The sequence below is a fragment of the Micromys minutus genome, assembly GCF_963924665.1.
Source record: "Micromys minutus genome assembly, chromosome: 5".
NCBI lineage: Eukaryota > Metazoa > Chordata > Mammalia > Rodentia > Muridae > Micromys > Micromys minutus.
In genome coordinates, this window is record NC_137974.1 from 84,883,524 (window position 1) to 84,903,595 (window position 20,072).

At 44.1% G+C, this 20,072-nt stretch overlaps 1 protein-coding gene across 3 annotated transcripts in view; it reads left to right on the top strand.

The window, feature by feature from the left end:
• The window catches only part of NCK2 (NCK adaptor protein 2), a 108,839-nt gene that overhangs the window by 71,394 nt on the left and 17,373 nt on the right, over positions 1 to 20,072 (top strand). For 2 of the 3 annotated variants that reach the window (XM_080916826.1, XM_080916825.1), the window contains one exon: positions 6,551 to 6,792. In XM_080916826.1, the coding sequence (XP_080772952.1) occupies positions 6,567 to 6,792 (226 nt within the window). In that variant the 5' untranslated portion in view covers positions 6,551 to 6,566. The remainder of the gene's footprint in view (positions 1 to 6,550; positions 6,793 to 20,072) is intronic. The other variant, XM_080916827.1, reaches the window with a different exon arrangement.

Here is a 20,072-nt window from a genome sequence, read left to right on the forward strand (position 1 = left end):
CCTTGACCATGCAGATGGTTCATGGAAAGGGCTTTTATATCTCTTCTGTTTTATATATGGCCTGTTCTGTTTTAGGAAGGTGGCGAGACCTTGCTTATTGTCACAACTTAATTAACTTGGTAAGAGTTGGAACAGCCACTTGATTCCATATTGTATCCTAGTTAGGATTAAAGTGTATTCGCTGTAATTAGTAACAGTGCTGCAAAAAGCCACCAACTGGCCCCGTTGTTTCCTCACAGGAGACCAGGGTCCTGCCAAATGCTGTCACATGAATTGGCATCTGACTAGTCTATATCTACGCACATCTTGAAGTTAATCAAGAATTTTAGTTGGTTCTAAAACCCATTCACGTGTCAGTCTCTATAGTTCAAATGGGCTTTTGTAGATCATGAATCAAGGACCAGGAATACTGCAATACATGGAGGATTTAGGATGCTCCTGTTTCCAAAGAAAAACTCCTCACTGAGATGAGCTTCCTAGTGCAGTAGGAATAAAGGCCCACAACGCAAATGCCCTAAGACAGTGTCCCCTTCTTTACTTGTGTTCTAAGTTCAGAGTCCTTACAAGTCCCACTAGGTGACACCACTCAGGGCGTCACCATAAGCTTACACTCCGGGAGGCTCCGGGAGAACAGCCTTTTCTGGTGTCTGGAGACATCTCTTGGTTACAGCATGGCATCTTTAATTTTTTCTCTGATTTTCTCAAGTCAGATTAGCAAGGATGTTTGTAGCCGTCCAGAGCCTGCTGGATCATCCAGGATTATCTCCACATCTCAGGGGGAGCAGTTAGTGACCTCGATTCATGTTGGTCATGTAATCCAATAAACCTGTAGATACTCTTTATAGGATGCAGACACATGCTTACCACATCTTGCAAAGCCTGTCTGGAGTAAGTTTTTGTGTGTTGATCACTTACAATCTTCCACCACTCAAGGCATGATATGTTAGATAGGAAAAAAAAAATTCCAGAGACCCTCTGTGAAGTTGTTACATAATTTGAATAATTTAGATTTTGTTGAAAATTGACATTGGGATGGCATCTGTCTCTACTTGGTCTCAGCGTGGGCCCTCCATCCCTGTTCTCTTGGTCTTGCTCACAGACACACATTCTGGTATGTCTACATACACATGCACACAGATATATTTTCCTGACATTTCAAGTCAATATCCTGCCAGTAAAAATGTTAGGCTTGCTTTGCCCGCCTGCTTGTCTATGTGTATATATTTTGAATTTTGTTTGTGAGATCCTATGTCTTCCTTCTCGTGGTTTAAATTGACAGTTCTTCAGTAGTTTATATCTTTATTGAGACCTTTATTAATCATTAAAGCAAACTAAATCAACGTTATTATTCTTTTAAAATAATATTTTTTCTTTGAGATTTTCATGTATGTTTGGAATATAGTCACACATATCGTCATCTATATATATAGTTACACATATAGTCGTGTGTGTGTGTGTGTGTGTGTGTGTGTGTGTGTGTGTGTGTTGATGTTAAGGTGATACATGGTTGGACAGTGGAGAGGTAGGCAGAGAAAAAGTAGGAAAATGTAAGAGGAATAGAGATTGGGGGAGAAAATCAAAATGGAACTGGAAAAAGCAGACCTGGATCCTGGTGGCCGAAATTGGCGATAGGTAGACAGGAATATTTTAAGGGATTCTATAGGTCTTTAATCTCATATAGAAGGGCAGTTTGTATCTTTGTCTATTTGATGTAATCCTATTGTGTAGAGGGTTTATGGACTGAGATTATAAACTTGTATAGAAAGCTACTGGGCCTTAGAGTCAAGTTTGTGCTGGGCAGTGGGGTAAAGAAACACGCCAGGGCAGAAGCACCAGGGCGGGCAGAGTGAACCATCTGGGACGGGAACCTTGTGGAGAGTGTGGCTCATGGACTGAGTGACAGAGTCTGTGCACTCGGCTCCATAAAAGTGTCATCCACAGAGTGAGACCACAGGAGCTGATAAAAAAAGATAAGCCATCAATGTTTAATATTTACTGCAACATATATAGTCACAACATATATAGTCATTATATATAGTCACACACATACCCCAGCCACCATTTTATCCTTCCATCCTTTCTTATGTAACTTCCAGTTTTCTCCTCCTGCTCTTCCTTTTGTTCCTCTTCCTCCTGCTCCTGCTCCTCCTTTTCACCCATAGATTCCAGTTTGTGTTGCCTGACAGCTGTGGGAGCCATAGTCCTAGGTGTAGATACTGGTTCTGAAAGTACACAAACCACTCGATCTCTGATTCTCAGTCTTCTAAAAGACGCTGCCCAGAACGGTGGCTGTTCTCTGGGTTAGATGAGGGGTCGTGTTGCCCATCCCATTTCAGAATTTAGTCCCCACATCAAGGCTTCCTCAACATTTCCATGTACAACCTCACGCCACTGGAGAGTAAGTTTGCACACTACTGAGATGAGATTGTTTAGTTTTCACGAAGAATTAAATCTCTACTTAGCTTTTGTTTCTACAGGATAAAGATCATCTTTAACATTTTTCAAAGTTGGTGTTTTTATTTTATAATCATCAATGCTGAGCTCCCTGCTTGACATACATTGTACAAAACGGCAAACGGGTACGTAGGGCCATGTCTGAAATCGTTGGAGATTTTGAGGCGATGACCGAGCCTGAGTTTTTAACACCCCTATGAAGCTCATGTTAGCAACTCAGCTTTTTTTTTAACTAATTTGGAACTTCCGTGGAGAGAGGACCAACAGCAGGAAACTGTTAAGTCTTCTCCCCCCATAATGAAACCGTTCTGTTACTTTAAAAACAGAAGATTTTGTACAGACAGAGGAATCTCAGTCTAGTCTGGAATCTGAGCTGAGGTGTTTGGGTTTGTGTAGTGTCCCACATTGGGGCATGAGGACATACTTGATTCTGAATTACTCTTTGGTCACACATCCATAAATCTTTGATCGTTGCCCAATGGGTCATGCCCTTCATACTTTATGCAGCCCTTTCTGTGTTTCTAACCGACAGTTTTAAAACTTGGGTCCTAGATAGAAGATTTTGCTTTGGTTCTTGTTGTGTTCACAGATTCCACCCAAGGGATGAAGTGTGGGCACTGGAAAAGATGGGAGGGTGGTACCTGGCCCTTTCTTGAATATTCTGATGTGATTGACAGAGGAAGGGCTCCCAAGCAGTGCCACCTCCTACAAAGGAAGAAAGGCTTTGTTTGGCCTCGTATCAGAAGAAGGCAGTTCACCATGGCACAGAAAAGCAGCTTGCTTTGTGGCCTGACCAGGAAGGAGGGAGAGGAATACTGGGGCTCAGCCACCTTTCTCCTTTTCTCCTTTGTGTTTAGTCCAGGATGCTAGCCCATGGAGTGGTTACCACCCATATCCAGGATAGATCTTCCCTCAACTAAACCTCTCTGGAAACATTTTCAGAAACAAACCCACTACATCCTTGTGCCTCATTAATGCCCTGAGGGATTTTTAGTCCAGTCAGGTTGACAGTTTAAAAAACACTACAAAGCACCCAAACACAGCACTTGAATCGTAATATTTTCCCCTGGTCCCTAGAGGCTCATGGCTACCTCTTAATGCAAAATGCATTCATTCTAACTTGGAAGGACTTCATACTCTATCTCAACAGTGTTAGAACTCCAAAGTCTTTTCCAAGACCTGAAACAAATCTTAACTATGAACTTCAATAAAATGAGAACAAGTAACATATTTCCAATAAGTGGTAACAGAGTAGGAATAAGATTTAGGGTATAACAAGGAAAGAGCCCACTAGAACAAGACTGAAGCCTAACCAGAAAACACCAAGTCTTGCGTCTCTGTATCCAGTATCTGGGCATCTGCCTCTCTGCCTCCAGTTTGGCTGCCTGCAGTGCATGTGGCTTTTTCTTGGCTACACTTGGTTCCTGCTGTATCCCTTAGCAACTGCTGCATGTTTCTGGCCTCTCCAATACCCTGTTCTGAGGCTTAGCAGGAAGCTGTGTTTTGGTGAGCCTTAAGCATTCAGCATGCACTGAAATAAATGCATCCAAATCCTCCCATAGCTACTGTTGATGCAGAAGGAAATTCAGTGGAGAGCTTTGGTTGGCTGCATATCAACTGATTTAAATGGTGATCTGTTCCTATTTAAAATCATTTTGGAAATTATATAATTCAGCAACAGACCTGAATTTAAATGGAACTTAAATGGAATCCCCTCTGAACCCCATTTTTATTAGTTATTGGTCCTGCCCTTGACTTTAAAAGAGATACCCACTGTGATGCTTTTCAGGTCTAAGCTGATAGAGAAGTCAGATATGTGAGCTTCAAGCTATGAACTAGGGGTCCTCAGATGTCAGGTAGTTATTTTCTCTCCGGCTTTGAGAAGAACTTTGTGTAAACGGCACCCTCTTGGATATCATGTACATTATATGTCCAGTTAACAAGCATTTTCTTCTTCCTGAATGATTCTCATCTAATGTGGTAATTCATAAGTGAGAAGACATGAACTAGTCTTATGTGTCTGAACGTGGTAGAACATGTATTCATGCCTCCGTGGGTTTCCTGTGACTCTGAACTCATGAGGTAAGATCAGGACTCTGAACAGAGGGGTTTGGGTCAAGTACCTTGTTATTGTTGCTTCTGTACTTAAAGGGCATATCCAGTCAGTAGAGGGACTAAATACTGATTTCTGCTGCAAGAACACGTGTGATTTTTCTACCCCAGTAGGGTGTAGTTGCTGAAGTAGGCGATACCCGTGTGAATTGTGTTCTTTCCTGTCTACTACTCCCCAGATTGACTTCATCAGATTTGTGCCATATCTGTTGTTTTTTAAATTATTTTATTGGATACTCTCTGTATTTACATTTCAAATGTTATCTCCCCCTTCCCATCCTTCCCTCACCCTCAATTTGTGTCCACAAAGTTGTACCCTCTCCCAGTCGCCCTCTTCACCTCAGTGCCTTGGCATTTCCCTACATTGGGAAAACGTGCCTTCACTGGACTAAGGGTTGCTTCTCACATTGATGCCAGGCAATGCTGTCCTCTGCTACATGTGCAACTGGAGCCATGGGTCTCTCCGTATGTGCTCAGTGGTTGGTGTTTTAGTCCCTGGGAGTTGTGGAGGGTTTGGTTGGTTGATAATGTTCTTCCCATGAGGTTGAAAACCCTTTCTGCTCTTTCAGCCCTTTCTCTAACTCCTTCATTGGGGTCCCTGTATTCAGTCTGATGGTTAGCTGCAAGCATGCTCAGCTGTAATAAGCTGTCTTTTGGAGTAGTTTTAATATGTATTTTGACATATTAAGACAACAGACATGTCTTGACATATATTTGCAAATACAAATACATGCATCCACCATCTGTCTGCATTAACCCCCACACCCCCGCCGGTCCTCTTTCTCCATAGATTGTTCTTTCCTAAAAATGTCATATATAAGAACTAGTTAGGGCAGACTGTTCAGGGAATTCTACAACAGAGTTCTACAGTCGGGAAGGGTTCGACTCCCCAGTTGAAGATAAGTGGGGGTTCACAGCCAGGCTAGAGGAAGAATAGGAACGGACGATCCTGGATGAGCCCACCTAACAGGATTCTGGCTAACGAGGCCAGGTGACCAGCCATCACAGCAGCATGGCGGGAGTCTAGGAACCTGGTCAGGTGTCAGGTGGATGTCACCGGATGATGCAGAGATGGACACAAGCTGTAGAGAACAGGATTCCAGGGACTGCAGTGAAGTTTGTCCAGAGGAGACCCGTGTCCAAATCCACATGCCCAGCTCTCTGGCTTCACTGCCTGCCTTCGCTTCCGGGAAGCATCTGCACTTCCTCCTCCTTTTCCCTGGCACTTAAATATTCCACTGTCAGGTAGACAGTTCATCAGTTCACCTACTATAGGGTATCTGTTTATTTCCAAGTTTGGGCAATTATGAATAAAGTAGTAAATGTCTAAGTATTGCTCTGTTTTCCAGGATAATTTTATATTTATAGAAAAGTCGTAGTACGCTTATTTATGCAAAAAGTTAGCCCTTAGCTAATTTCTCCAGGATTAACATATCGTATGGAATTGTTAAAACTAGTTAACCTGGTGCTTTGCTGTTATCTGGGCTTCGCTTACATTTCAACAGTTTTTTATACAAATTTTTCTTTGTGTATTTTACCATCCGTCTCAAGCGACCACATTGCATTAATTGAATTTGAGCTTATTGGATTAGTTTGGGTGTGTTATATTTATTAAATATCTTCAAACCCCTCAGCATATGCTGAGAATACTAGTGCTATGAGGGGCAGGTGTCACTTGTCAAATTCGGACTTTAATTATGAGATTGTTATTTTGAGTATCCCCCCCCCCCCAATTTTGCATCTAGCTTCAGTAAAATGCGCAGTGCATTTAGTGCCCTGAGAGGGACTGCAGGCTTTGATTACAAGATGTTTCTCAGCAGCACTAGAGCTTACGGGTAGGTCATTTTAAGGTCAAGTGTTTGAAGGGGCCGGAAGGAGACTGGTGGCAGTGTGGTCATGGGAGCTGTCGCTGACAATTTTTCAAATCTGTCAGAGGAGAGGTGTTCAGGTAGCTAATGAGCATCTTTAAATGCTTTGCTGGCAGAAGGACTCCATGAAAGATGACAGAAGAAGTCATTGTCATAGCCAAGTGGGACTACACTGCCCAGCAGGACCAGGAGCTCGACATCAGGAAGAACGAACGCTTGTGGCTACTGGACGATTCCAAGACGTGGTGGCGGGTGAGGAACGCGGCCAACAGGACGGGCTACGTGCCTTCCAACTATGTGGAGCGGAAGAACAGCCTGAAGAAGGGCTCCCTGGTGAAGAATCTCAAGGACACGCTAGGTGAGTGGCCAGACCTACCTGGAACAGCAAGTCACCCCACAGGAACAGCCAGGGGATAACACTGCTCCTTCAGAGTGTGTGTGTGTGCTGTGTATAGTGTATGTGTGTAGAGTGCGTATGTGTGTGTATGAATGTATGTATGTGCTGTGTGTAGTGTGTGCGTGCTGTGTATAGTGTATGTGTGTAGTGTGTGTGTAGTATGTGTAGTATGTGTATGTGTGTATGTGCTGTGTGTAGTGTGTGTGTGCTGTGTGTCTGTGTGTAGTGTGTATATGTATTATGTGCTGTGTGTAGTGTGTGTGTATTTATGTATATGTATGTGCTGTGTATAGTGTGTATGTATGTATTATGTGCTGTGTGGTGTATGTGTGGTAGGTGTGTGGATGTATGTATGTATGTATGTGCTCTATGTAGTGTGTGTGTGTGTGTGTGTGTGTGTGTGTGTGTGTGTGTGTGTGTGTGGTTTTGGGCCAGATGTTAATGTTGATAGCCTCTTACCTACTTGGGTTTTGTACTGAGATCAAGATAAATACTCTCCCTATCATCTTCTGGATAAATTATACAGTTTGGGATCTTGGGTAAATCAGTTCTGCTGTGTTCTATGGACTCCACACAGCTGTCTGTTCCCTTGAATCCAAACTGTAGAGGACCCTGACTTAGAATCATGACAAGTTCAGTAGCTTTTCCTGTCAGTGTACCAGCCTTTTAGCTTTCAATCTCTCATGCACTGGCCTCTGCACACAGAAGAAGGAGAAGGCACTTTTTCCCTCGTCGTAGGTGATAGGATATTTTACTCCACAGTTTCAGGCAGATGGTTACTGTGTAGTTGGGGTGATTAAAAACATGACATTAGAAGTCTCTCAGATAGACATCTCCATAAGCCCTGTTTAGTTATCACATTCTTCACAGCCGTGCCTCTTTTCTTCCTCCGGTATGTTAGTTCATTTCCTGTTACTGTAACAAACTGCTTGAGGTTAGGTTACTTTATAAAGAATAAAGCTTAATTTGGCTTACACTCATGGTCCAAAGTCAAGTGGCTCAATGTATATTGCCTTCTTGGCAAATTTTTAGTGTGGTTTAAGTGCTTTATGGCAAGAGACTAGGAAGGATAAAGAGCTGTATGTGTATGTTTTCTGATGCTGTTCCCTCTGTAAACCCCAGTATTTATGCAACTAATATCACCCAAAAGCCCCACCTCTAACCACTTTGATAGGAACCAGTTTCATCTTCCTTACTACGTCTGTGGGGGTTAAATTCAGCATCAGCTTAGGAGATACATTCAAACCACATTAATCCATGGCACCTGCTCAGACAGGGCATCACTACCACAGTGATTGGCACATTGTGCTCACCAGCCGTGGTCATTGCTTCAGATTGTCTAAGAATATATTTGGGAGGGCTCTATGGAAGGACAACTAAACTGAGCTGACAGTTTACGGCTGCTGCCTCCTCGGGTAAGTATGAAGTTGTTGATAGGCAATAATGCTAACTTGCCACTTGAGGTTTGTCATGGAAGTGAGCCAGTATCACCTGGGCTAAGCGTATGTAGGCTGTTTTGTGTGTTACTGGAGGGGGGCAGGGTGAGGGAAATACGGGAAAATTGAAAACAAAATCACAGTGATGGTGGTGGGGGTTGCCCGGGATCCATCTTCTTCCTTGTAGGATTCATAAAGGCCAGTGGATGAAGCCTTCGGTCATTGGGAGGTATTTTGTGTTGTGATTGGATTTTTCTCAGGATGTCTGTGGCTAGTGTAGACTCTGAGACTGCTGGAAAAATTCCATTTGTTATTAGCATTCTCTGTCTTTTTCCACTAAACTCTCTCCCCTGTGTACTTTTTTCCTTTGCTTGAGACACTCACTGGGAAGAAATGCTTCTGTCCTATTCTTGGGATTCTTAGTTGAGTATGGTAAATAAAGAAGCGGGTTCAGTGGGCCAGTGCTTTAGTGTTCTGAGAGTATGTGGCTGGTCTTTCTAACACACCCTCTGTAGGGTGTTGAGCATTGTTGACATGTTTCCCTTTAAAAACAAAAACTTGAGAATTCTATAAAGCATAAAATGCACAGGGCGTGGAGGTAGAATAAGGTAGCCCCCCAGGCCATGGAGAGCTGCTGAGGGGCTGCCTGTTGACTTTCTTCAGAGTAAAGATAGACATCGGGTTGGTGCTCCACGCCTTATGTTTGCCCAGTGTATTCAGATTTCCCTGCGTGTGATCAGTCCCTCCTGTTTCACGACCCTAAGTTACAGAGCAAACCAGTGCGTCTTCCTGCTGGTGCTGGGCCTGCTCCCCTGTCACCGACAGGCTGCCATCCCGCCCTGCCGGGATGCTTACACTGCTAGGAAAGGCCAATTCCATTTTTGGAGAATACAGATTGTTAGAAAGTGCTTCCTTAAATAGAATTGAAATCTTACATTTCTCAAACTTCCTCTCCTTGGCTCTGACACTGCCCTCCAGTACCATGCCAAGCAGAACAAATCTCCTCAGTGAGTGACAGCTCTTCTGTGAACTTCTGTCTCCATTTCAACACACAGTTCTTTGGAAAACATTTGCATTAAGCATGAAAGGTTGCAAAAATAGAGATTAAACTGTGTTTTAGATATCCATATTTATTAATAGGAGTTGATTTTCATAACCAGGAGGCCTTTGGGATTCAGGGAGAAGTAGCCTGATTAATTTTTTTCTACGTTTTATGCATGCATACAACATACAAAATTGGGGGGTGTGTGTGTGCTACAACATGTATGTGTAGGTCAGAAGACAACCCACGGGCATCTGTTCTTTCTTTCTACCATGTAAGTCCCAGGGATTGAGCTAATCTGGTCTGCAGATTTGATGGCAAGCACCCTTATCCATGGGAAGCTACTTCACTGCCTGGGTTTTCATGTTTAGTACTTTGTTGGTGCTGCCTGCTCATTTGTTTTTCTTACCTGCCATGACCGCCTTTGCTATTGGGCAAAGAGAGACCCTGGCATCTGAGTACAGCCTTCCTGCTGTGAGGCAGTATCTAGAAGAAGGGGAGGCATCTTTACCACGATCTCTTTGTACAGTATTCTTTTGATACGGACTGTCTTTCCCCAGTTTGTAGGCTACAGAAAGGTGGAAATGCCTTCTGTAATTCTCCTGTCTCCCAGGTATTTCTTTTAATATAAACCCCTGAGACTAATTGTAACCATTTGGGTTTTTCTATGCCTGTCCATGGTCTGAATAATGACGGGGAGACTTTGTTTTGGTTTGGGTTTTTCCCACAATGCTTTTAGCCTTAGCGTAGGCTAACTCCCCAACTATCTTTTAACTTATATTAACCTGTTCTATTCCATGTCTGGCATGTTGTCAGTTATCTTCTCAGCTTCATACTTCCAACTTCCTCTGCAACTTAGTGGTGAATCTTTTTGTGCCTTATACTCCCAGAATTCCTTTCTCCTTCTAGTCTGCCTTTTTGCTATAAGCGACAATTTTATTTTAACCAATCAGAAGGTGCCTTAGGCAGGCAAGGAAGAACAGAGACACATTGCTACACAGTGCATATAAATAGTATCCCTGCAGCTGTGATGGCTTCCTGTTCAGTTACAGACTCTGGTGTGTCCTCAGAGTTAGAGCATGAGTTTTAAGCTGGAAAGTGTCTCTGCTGTGCGGAGGTACCCAAACAATACTGACTTACCCTGCCTACCCTTTCTTGTAACTGAGGGGTGGCATTCGTGTGGAATTTGTACTACTGTGGAATCCGTTTGAATCTGTGGGGCAAATGTTCATCTGCTGGAGCTCCTTTCGTGTTCTGATCCTGATCATGAGCCGTCAAGAAAATGTTCCCGTGCAGAGTCGGGATTGTCAGGAGCTGGTTCAGAAGGCAGTGTTCTGCTCTCTCCCGGCTGCTGGCCTTGGCCTGTATAACTGTCTAGGCTCCATGTTAGCCTTATGCCAAACCTTTGGAGATGGAGACACTTCTCCCTGGGAGATAATTTTCTAAGATTTCTCTGCAAGTGCCTCAGACACAGTTTTTGTTATCATTCTGATTCTAGCTAGAACCTACCACAGTTCCAAAGGAGTTGAACCTTACTCAGGTGACGATGAACAGTAGGCAAATTGAGCAGAAGCATTGTGACCTCTGAAAGAATGAGGGGAAAATGGGGGCAGGGGTGGTGAAGAAAGGCAGAGGTCAAGAGACAGGCATACCCTGATCCAGACCAAGATGGGAGACTGTGAAGCCGTAAAGCAGGGTACATGGAGGGATGGACAGAGAGATGGGGAAGGTTGAAATCTGTCCCCTGCACTCATGCCTGCTGGTGCACTAGGGTGACACTGTGTGCCTCATGGTGTGGTGCACGTTTTCTTTGCTTTTACCAAGTTCCCTTCCGGGAACTCTCAGGTCCTAGGAGGCTTCACCATCAGGGGATCCCGCCTGGTATGGAAGCCCTCCAACAGACAAAGACAAGAGCTCGTCATAGAAAAGTAAGCTTTACAGTGAGTTCTTAGAAGTTTGTTAAGGATACAGCGCCTCTCCGGGAGGGAAATTACATTCCATGTACCAGCGACTTTCATGCCTCAGTCAGGTTTGGTTTTAAAGTTTGAGGGAACTAGTAAATGAATTTCTTTATGTAAAAATTAAACACTTATATTAACAGGTGACATCCTTATAACTAACCCCACCAAGACAGAAAGGGCTTGCCTCGCAGGCTGGTCTTGGCCTTGCCATGAATCCCAAATGACCGTGAATTCTCAGCAGCCCAGAAGTCCTCCTTACTCAACCTTTGAAGTGCTCGGATTCTGAGCATGAGGGGACACATGTAGCATCTCACGTTTGTAACATTAGGACCACAGTCTTATATACAGACTTCATATGTTTAGAGAATAGTAAACTAGTGTGTGTACCTGATTCTCACACCTCTCCTTCGGGTGGCATGGTCTCCTGTAGGAACCGTGGGCCAGGTCACAGGGCCAGGCAATTTCTTTCCTGTTAGTGCCATCAGGTTTTGCTTGTCTTCAGGCATACCTGCCTTCCCACAAAGGACACTTACAAGTGCCTTAGTCATCCGAAGTTTTGTCTTCAATCCATCTGTCAGTGAGCTGGACGTAAGCAGTAGTGGGCAGGAGCCAGGCCATTAGATGCCTGCAGCACTTACCTGATGAATGAACACAAAACAGCTTGCAAGTCTCACCACATTCTGTCCTTGCCAGATCAGCTCGCCCCACATACAATTTTCCTGTCAACAGTAAAGATGCCAGTATTCTGCCTAGAGAGGATTTGGAAGCTTCATAAAGCAGGAAGGCGTTCTTCAGCCAGTGGGCAATGTGCTTTTTTCATGTAACATAGACGTGGGTTGTTAAGGTAAGCAAAATGTGTGTAGTCAGTTGGAAACATCTGTTATATAGAAGCAGGTAACCCCACTCCTGCCCTGAGAATGGCCCTGTGACATTAGGCCCACCTCCCTAAGAACACCAGATAGGAGACCCAGAGTACACTTCAGCAGTCGTGTTCTGCCTGACCGTCTGGATTGATTGGCAAGCCTCTCTGTGCAGTAGATTGAAAACGTATCTCCAAGTCGGTATTTATGGGTTGTTGGAGAACCGTTGAGAAGCAACAAACTTTTCATTCTACACATGGAAACATTAGGGCCCAATTATCACAAATCGCATGAGGTCCCAGATTAGATGGTAATAATGAATGACTGTAAAATTCCCCAGTTTGATGGATGCCCTGGTTTGTAGTACTGGGGTGATAAAATGTGGTCTCGGCAGCTTTGTCTGCAATGCGTCCTGGAAACGGGGTTCCCGTCACTTGCTTTGCATTGAAAGCATACAGACCCACTTAGGGAGTTCTTTAGAGACCTCCCTGGGCCTACAGGTCAGCAGGGTGCTGTGACATGAACCCCAGCTCAGTAGGAACATTTGCATGTATGCAAGTATGTATGTATGATGTATGTGTGTATGTATGATGTATGTATGTATGTATGTATGAATGATATATGTATGAATGAATGATGTATGTATGTATGAATGATGTATGTATGTATGATGTGTGTGTATGATGTATGTATGATGCATGTGTGCATGTATGTATGATGTGTGTATGCATGCATGTATGTATGATGCATGTATGTATGATGCGTGTATGTATGATGCGTGTATGTATGATGCATGTATGTATGATGTGTGTATGTATGATGTGTGTATGATGCATTTATGCATGTATATGTGCATGTATGTATGTATGATGTATGTATGTATGGTGTGTGTATGTATGTATATATGTATGATGTATGTATGTGTGTGCACCCCTTGCACTGGTGGGGTGGGGTGGAGCTGGAGCTTGCTGACCACTCACCCAGCTCCAGGTTAAGTGAGAGACCGTCTGAAGAGAACAGGCAGAAATGGTGAAGAAGATGTTAATATCGTCTCTGGCCTCCACCCGTGCCCTACTGCTTGTACCCAGAGTCTGCTGTTACACATAGTTCTGGAGGCCAAGTCATGGAACATAGTTGCTTGGTTTCTATGAGTTTCAGGTTTCAGAGTCATTTAAATCATTTTCATTTGGTGACTACAGCAAAGACCTGATTATTTCTGAGGTGTATCATAAGTACCTCCCTCAACCCAGCCTTTCCACCATTTTTCTTGTATTGATGACTGGCCTTCAGCATCCGGGCTTCTTCAGTGTATATTTTTTTGTCCTCTCTAGATATGGCTTTGGCCTGCTGAACCCAGAACTCCTGAGCTTTGTGAAAAACTTGAGTGCTTAGGGGCAGCTGCCTCCCCCACCCCCCATCTTTGATTGCAGGTGACTGAAGAGTTAACAATAGGCTAATGCCAGGGGGGGGGGGCTAACAGAAGACCACATCCTGTCAGTTAGAAGCTCTCACTGCTTCATCCCCTGGCAGAAAAGGGCTAAAGAACTTCCTGATAGCACGCAGGAGCTGGCATACAGGTGTGGACTCCTTCTCCAGCTGGGCATTGTGTGGTCTCCCTGAAGCCCAGCAGAAAGCTCATAGCAGAAAACCCAGACCAGGTCCCCAGCTGACTTCATGTGTGTTTTCATAAAATGGTCAGCAAGGTCTGTTTTTGCACCAGTACCCCACTGACACCCTCCAGGGTTCTGAATCTTTACCTATTTAATCTTTTTCTCGCCCATACAAGAGAAGTGAGTGTCTCATTTCTCGGTAAAATATTGAGTCTTAGAAGTTATTGTTGTACCGAAGACCACACAGTAAGTCATGAGATTGAAATTCAAACCCAGTGAAGCCTGACCTCACTCTCTGCAGTTCTTCAGTCTCTCGGACCCCAGGGAGAAAGCTTTCTGTGGACTTCATATTGGCGACTTGATTGTTCCCTGGCTGCACCATGGTGCTGTTTTGATTTGCAACCCTTAGCTGTAGCCCCTCAAGTGTTAGCAAAGAGCTGCTTCAGCAGATATCAGCTCTGGCCCAAAGTCTTATTTATTAATAATTGCCCAGCTGTATAATGTCAGGACAGGAAGTAAGAGGCATCCATTCAAATGATTCATATGCTGATGGCATACGTGTGATGTTGTCATGGTTCGGGGCTTGTTAATGCAGCCATTTCTAAGAGAGGGAGTCTCACAGCAGACCTGACATTCTGTTCTTACAACATTCCAGCCCTCTTCCGTGGCTTTCACTGAGACGTAGATACAGGAGCTATCCCGCCTTTGCACCGTGTCTGTCATTTCTGTGATGGTCCCTAGTACAGAGTAATTAGATCTGAATACACACAGAGGCACACAATGAAAATGGATTCAGCAAGTTGTATTTATGTGTTTGTCCATGGGGTGTGTGTGTGTGTGTTTGTGTGTTTGTGTTTGTGTGTGTGTGAGTGTGTGTGTGTGAGTGTGTGTGTGAGTGTGTGTGTGTGTTTGTGTGTGTGAGTGTGTGTGTGTGTGTGTGTGTGTGTTGTGTAAAGAGGCTATCAGTTTAAAATGGTGAGAACACAAAAGGAGTAAAGACAGGAAAAGGGAAAACAGAAGAGATATATTTCATGAAAAATGTAAAAAAACAAATAATCCACGAAGTGGCTTCATTTCCTAAACCGTGAGTTGCCTCCAGGCATACCTTTAAGAAAGTTGGGATGTGTGGGAAACTCAGATGAAGAAGAACATCCCCTGGTGTCGCTTGGCTCTGAAAGAACCAGTTAGCAATTATATCTCGTCTCTTGGTGTTTGCATACATGTCAGTGAAGTTGCTGGGATGGCCCCTTGCTGCTCTCTGTGGTTCCATAAAGCACGTGGCCTCTGTCTGAAGGGTACCTGACACTGGCCAGGGTATTTCCGTTTTCTGATAGTCCTGTACTTCTTGGTTCTGTTGGAATGCTTGGAGTTTTTTTCCCGTTGAGGGAGATGCGGACTTGTGGCAGCGCGTTTGTTGTAGACGTCTTGGGCTTTTCTCTACTCACGGCTCTTTAGGAAGGAAAGCAATGCTGGTAGCCATCCTGCCCTAAAACTTGCTTCCTGGCCCAGCCACTCAGTGAAACCACCTCATTAAAGGTCAGGACAAAGCCCAACACACCCGAGCAAAAGTTGTATTGCAACATTAAAAACGTGGGCTCCCAGTTCTGTCTCAGGTGTCCAGACTTCTCCCGAAGGCGTGACTTCACCCGCTCTGTGCTGTACTGTCTAGACTGTGCATGCGTGAGTTATACACAAGCACTGTCACTCAGAACCCATTAAACCCTGTCACGTGGGTTGCTGCTGCTGGAATGCTATGGAAACGTGTATAGTGCTGTACTGCCAGACACTCGGAATAAACTCAAATTTGTTTTTGTATCCCATGAGGTTTCCAAGTATCTCGGACCAAAAATGTAAAAGAACTTAGGACAGATTAGTGGGAGGGTAATTAGAAAATAGAAACAGATTGTTTCTTTTTTAATTACTAATAGGACAGAATCTAGGAGAGACCGTGAGATGTGGGAGGGGTTTCCTAAGAGAACCTAGAGAAGCAGGCGTGGAGCTAACAGTAGAGGGCATGAAATCCATGTTGCTCTGCCCGCTGGGCTGTCGTAGCCTCTTGTGTCTTCACAAAGGACAGAAGGTCAGATTCATTACTGTGAGTCCCTGTCTCTGTTCACAGGTTCCACACTAAAGAATCTACCAAACAGGAGCAAGTTGAAAATAATCAGGAATATTATTGTGTTTATATGTGTATAGGCATCTGTTCTTGTCTTGATTCCATACAATACAGTATATCATCTACGTAGCCCTTGCATTATAGGGGGTAGTTCTTGACTTACACTATAAGGGAGGATGTGTTTACATTCTGTTCTGTGCAAATACTCTGCTGTAATATATAAGGGATGGGGGCAGACATGGTGACCATGGCAGACCCTGGGACTTGGTCCTGAGGATCCCGGGACTGTCTTTCTGGATAACCGACACATTGGTGGCGTCTTACAACTCACCATTTGGCCACTTTCTAAAGAATTAATTTAAGCCATGGAACAGAGGACATGAACTAAAAATGCCTAGGAATGAGTAAACCCATCATTGTGTGTCCCCATATGGTGTGGGTTTTTATTAGCTCCATCCATGTGTTTGAAATGGTCCTTTTCTCTATGTTTACCTCGGTGGCTGAGACACCTAAGGGGTTCGAACTGCACCATGCCCAGGACTGGGCATTGGTCACCTGTGTGCCCTTCACCCAAAACAGCAAGTAGTCTGTCCTGCGACTCTTGCCTTGGAAACGGTGCCTCTGTCCTCCTAACACCAAAACCTTTTGTTCTGAGCAGCCTCTCTGGTTATTCCTGAACACCAATACTTAGCTACTTCCGACCCTGAGGGCAGGAAGGAGGTGACTTCTGCAAATGAATGTTGTAGGGGACAAATCCATGCAGCTCGGTTGAAAACGTCTTGCCTCTAACTTTTCCCACTTGATTCACCTCTGGCTCTTAACTGTAGCATTAACTGATCTAAATCCTTATTTACAGCCAGCCCCGAATCCATGGCCCCTTGGGTTCTTGCTATGTACCAGTCACTTCCCCCCAGGACTTTACCCAGCTACTTTACCCACCATGCCCCCTTCACCATCCATATCCTCTGTAGATGGTGACAAGGAACAAAAGAGGTGCTGTAAAATTCCCAAGGCCAAGAGCTAGGCAGGATGAAAGAGCTGGATCCCAAGGTGCCTGGGACAGTCCTGCAGGAATGGCATTTGCCTGTGTCTTCCCCAAGAACATGTACTTACTTTAATTTATAATGTTCCGTTTTTGTCAACAGAGTTCAGTCTTAGAAAGCTAAGGTTTTTGCTGGTGGCTTAGCACTTCCAGTCATAATGGAGAATGTCACGTGTAATCTGTGCCACATTTTATGCATACTTTACACACTCAAAATATTCATGCTCTTGGATTGGGTACATGTGTTGAGAGATACTGAATATGTATTTTCATCAAGAGTTGTAATGAGAAATTAAGGTATCTTCATTGGCATCGTGTTACTGTTTGACTTTTGCATTCGTTTTCTTAAAAAGATCCTCCTAAATCATTTTTCCCCAGTCTTAAATGTTTAGTCACATTACATACTGGATTGCTAAGAAAAGAACATAGCTTTCATATGTGTTAGGAGTAGACATTCAAGTTCAGAGTCCTGGTCATGAGGAACCGTGTGATTGTAGGGAAGGCCATGTGCCCTAACACCTCTGTCCCCAGACTGGCTCTTGGTGCAGCTGTCCAGTGGAAGAGGGATTGCGTAGGCACAGAGAAGGCAAGTAGTAACTAACAGTTCTCACCCAACTCACAAATATGCCCCTTTCTTCCCATCCTTAGCATTTGGCTCTGAACTTGGGAGTTTCCTATGGCTCAGTAGAGTACTCCTTTATAAGGCACACACTCCTAGAAAGAAATCACCATTTGTTCCAGTGTCAGGAATTAGTGCAGCCCCTTGATTTGTGTCCCCTGCTCCTCCTTTCTGTGCTGAGCCCAGACCTCTACATTTGGAGCATCTCAAAGCCCATCTGCTCGTGACTCCAGATAGTCTACAGTTCCTGCCATGGACACTCCTGGTCCTCATCTTGATGAGCTCCAGTGCTTCCTGCAGGCTTACAAGCCACACACTCACAGGGACCTCCCCTTTTATGGCACTTGTCACCATAGTGACATTTAATATTAAAAGCCTCATAATTTTTAGTTGACTTTAGTAATGGGTCCTAACTCTAATGGAGGAAATGCCCATACATCAATACTCTCTGGTCATAATAGTATCAACAACATTTTAGCATAAAGAAAATTTTTGGTTAAATTCAATTTGGATCTAATTAGTGGCAAGAGTTGTTGTTGGCATCTGTCCTTTGAGTCTTGGCAAATGGCTCGTCTGCACTGATTTGTAATGTCCAGAGGGCCAGAGAGACATTCTTCCTGCTTGGCTTCAGGCCAAGCTCTGAAGAGCAAACAAGCAGAGATCTTCCTTGAATAGACAGAGAAGAAAGGTGCTGTTTATAAAAATTTACCTTGCAGCCATGGCTGACCCTAGCTCAGTGCTTTGGGAGTTACTGAGAGCAGCTGTAGTCTGATAGAATGTCCCTGAAATCTCCTACAGCCTAAGAGCCACCTGCTGTCCACGAGATCATGCAGGGGTCTACAGATATCGGAAGACGTGACTGTCCCCATGTCACTCTCTTAAGCCCACAGTGGTGGAGTAGTGACTAGATGCTTATCATACAACACTGAGCAGTTCCTTGTGTTCCACCCACCTTTGGTGTTCATCTATGGAGAGATGGTCTGGTTTCCATTAAAAAAAAAAAAAACTCACTGGCCTTTCAGATCTCACTTCTACTACGACACAAACATCTGAAAATCATTACTGGCATAATTAGGTGTCTGTAGAACCAAAGCAGCCGACCACAATTGTGTAAGTCATGACTGAGGTTTCTTTGATACTTTCTAAGACATCGGCCACAGTAAAATGCAGCTTGCCACTCTCCACCACGTTAGATAGCTTGCAGAAAACAGGCTGACTGGTGGGCAAAGCCTTCTGGCTCTAGATACTCTCAGTCGTAGATTGATCATAGAACTCTGGGCAGTGAAGCCGGAGACATCGTAGGCTCAGTGGTGCGTGGAGCCCATGAACATGAATGGGGCCTCTGTTTGCTACCTTCTGTCTCTCCCATGACAAAATTCAGGGGGCCTCAAGCCATGCATGTTGTTTTCTGCTTGCTTGTCCACAGGCAGCACTTTGACAAATAGGCACCAGTGGTTTGGTACTTTAAAGAAGGTGGGGGAGGGGAGTGAATATAGAGGAGGAAGGCTGTTTGATTTTCTCAGGACTCGGTTGATGAGACAAAAATCAGCTGAAATCGGGGTTTAAAAGGAGAAAAATACTAAAGTCAGCTTATGAGTACGTATGTAGGATTCTGGGAGTGTGGTTCATGCTGTGAGGAGTCTGTCCCTTTGGGAATTATTTTGATCATCTCCACCCTTCATTAAGTGCCCAGTGCTGCTGGCATCTGCTGCCTATGGCCTTCCCTTGTCCCTGGAAAGCTTGGATACCACATGTACTCCTTCTGGAGCAGGAGTGCAGGCAGGAGACCTGATCACCCAGATGGAAAAGCCTTGGATATGAGAGGGTTTAAGAAGTGCTGACCAGGTTAAAACTTGGAGGCTTGTAATTTTACATGGTCAATCTATCCAAATATTCTTACAGTTATCATCAGAGTTGTAATTCATAATGTAAAAACCTGTGGTTTTTGATGGTCTTAAACAATCTTGTGAAAGGGTGGTTCAGCCCCACAGGGGACGTGATCCACAGGTAGAGGACCACAGCTTACTTACTTTCTCCCCAGAAGTGGCATCATCCCCAGGGAGCTGGGATCGCCCATGTTACTAATCAAGAAAATGACCTGCAGGCTTGCCCAATGCCGAGGACATTGATTTTGCTTGAGGTTCTCCCCAAATTCCTCTCGCTTGTACTAAGCTGATAGAACTCTAGCCAGAACACATAGCAAAGTTGGGGTTTCTCTCACCTATTCTGTTAAGTTTTATTAAATTATCTTAAACTTTATTCTGAAGTAACTGAGTTGATCTTACCAGCATTACCACAGAACTAGATGAAAATCAAGTCAGCACACAGTGATGTGAAATTGCTCTAAAAGCCAAATATTAAATGCTTCCTCTCACAGCGGATTATCTGTGGTCACTTTCTACCTCCCTTAGTCAGATCTCATAGCCTTTCATAGCAAGGGCCTTTCAAAATTTTTAGTAATAATAATAATAATATATTAATAACAATAACATTAATAACAACTAACTCTAATGGCAGAAATTCCTACACGTTAATACCCTCTAATCACAACAGCT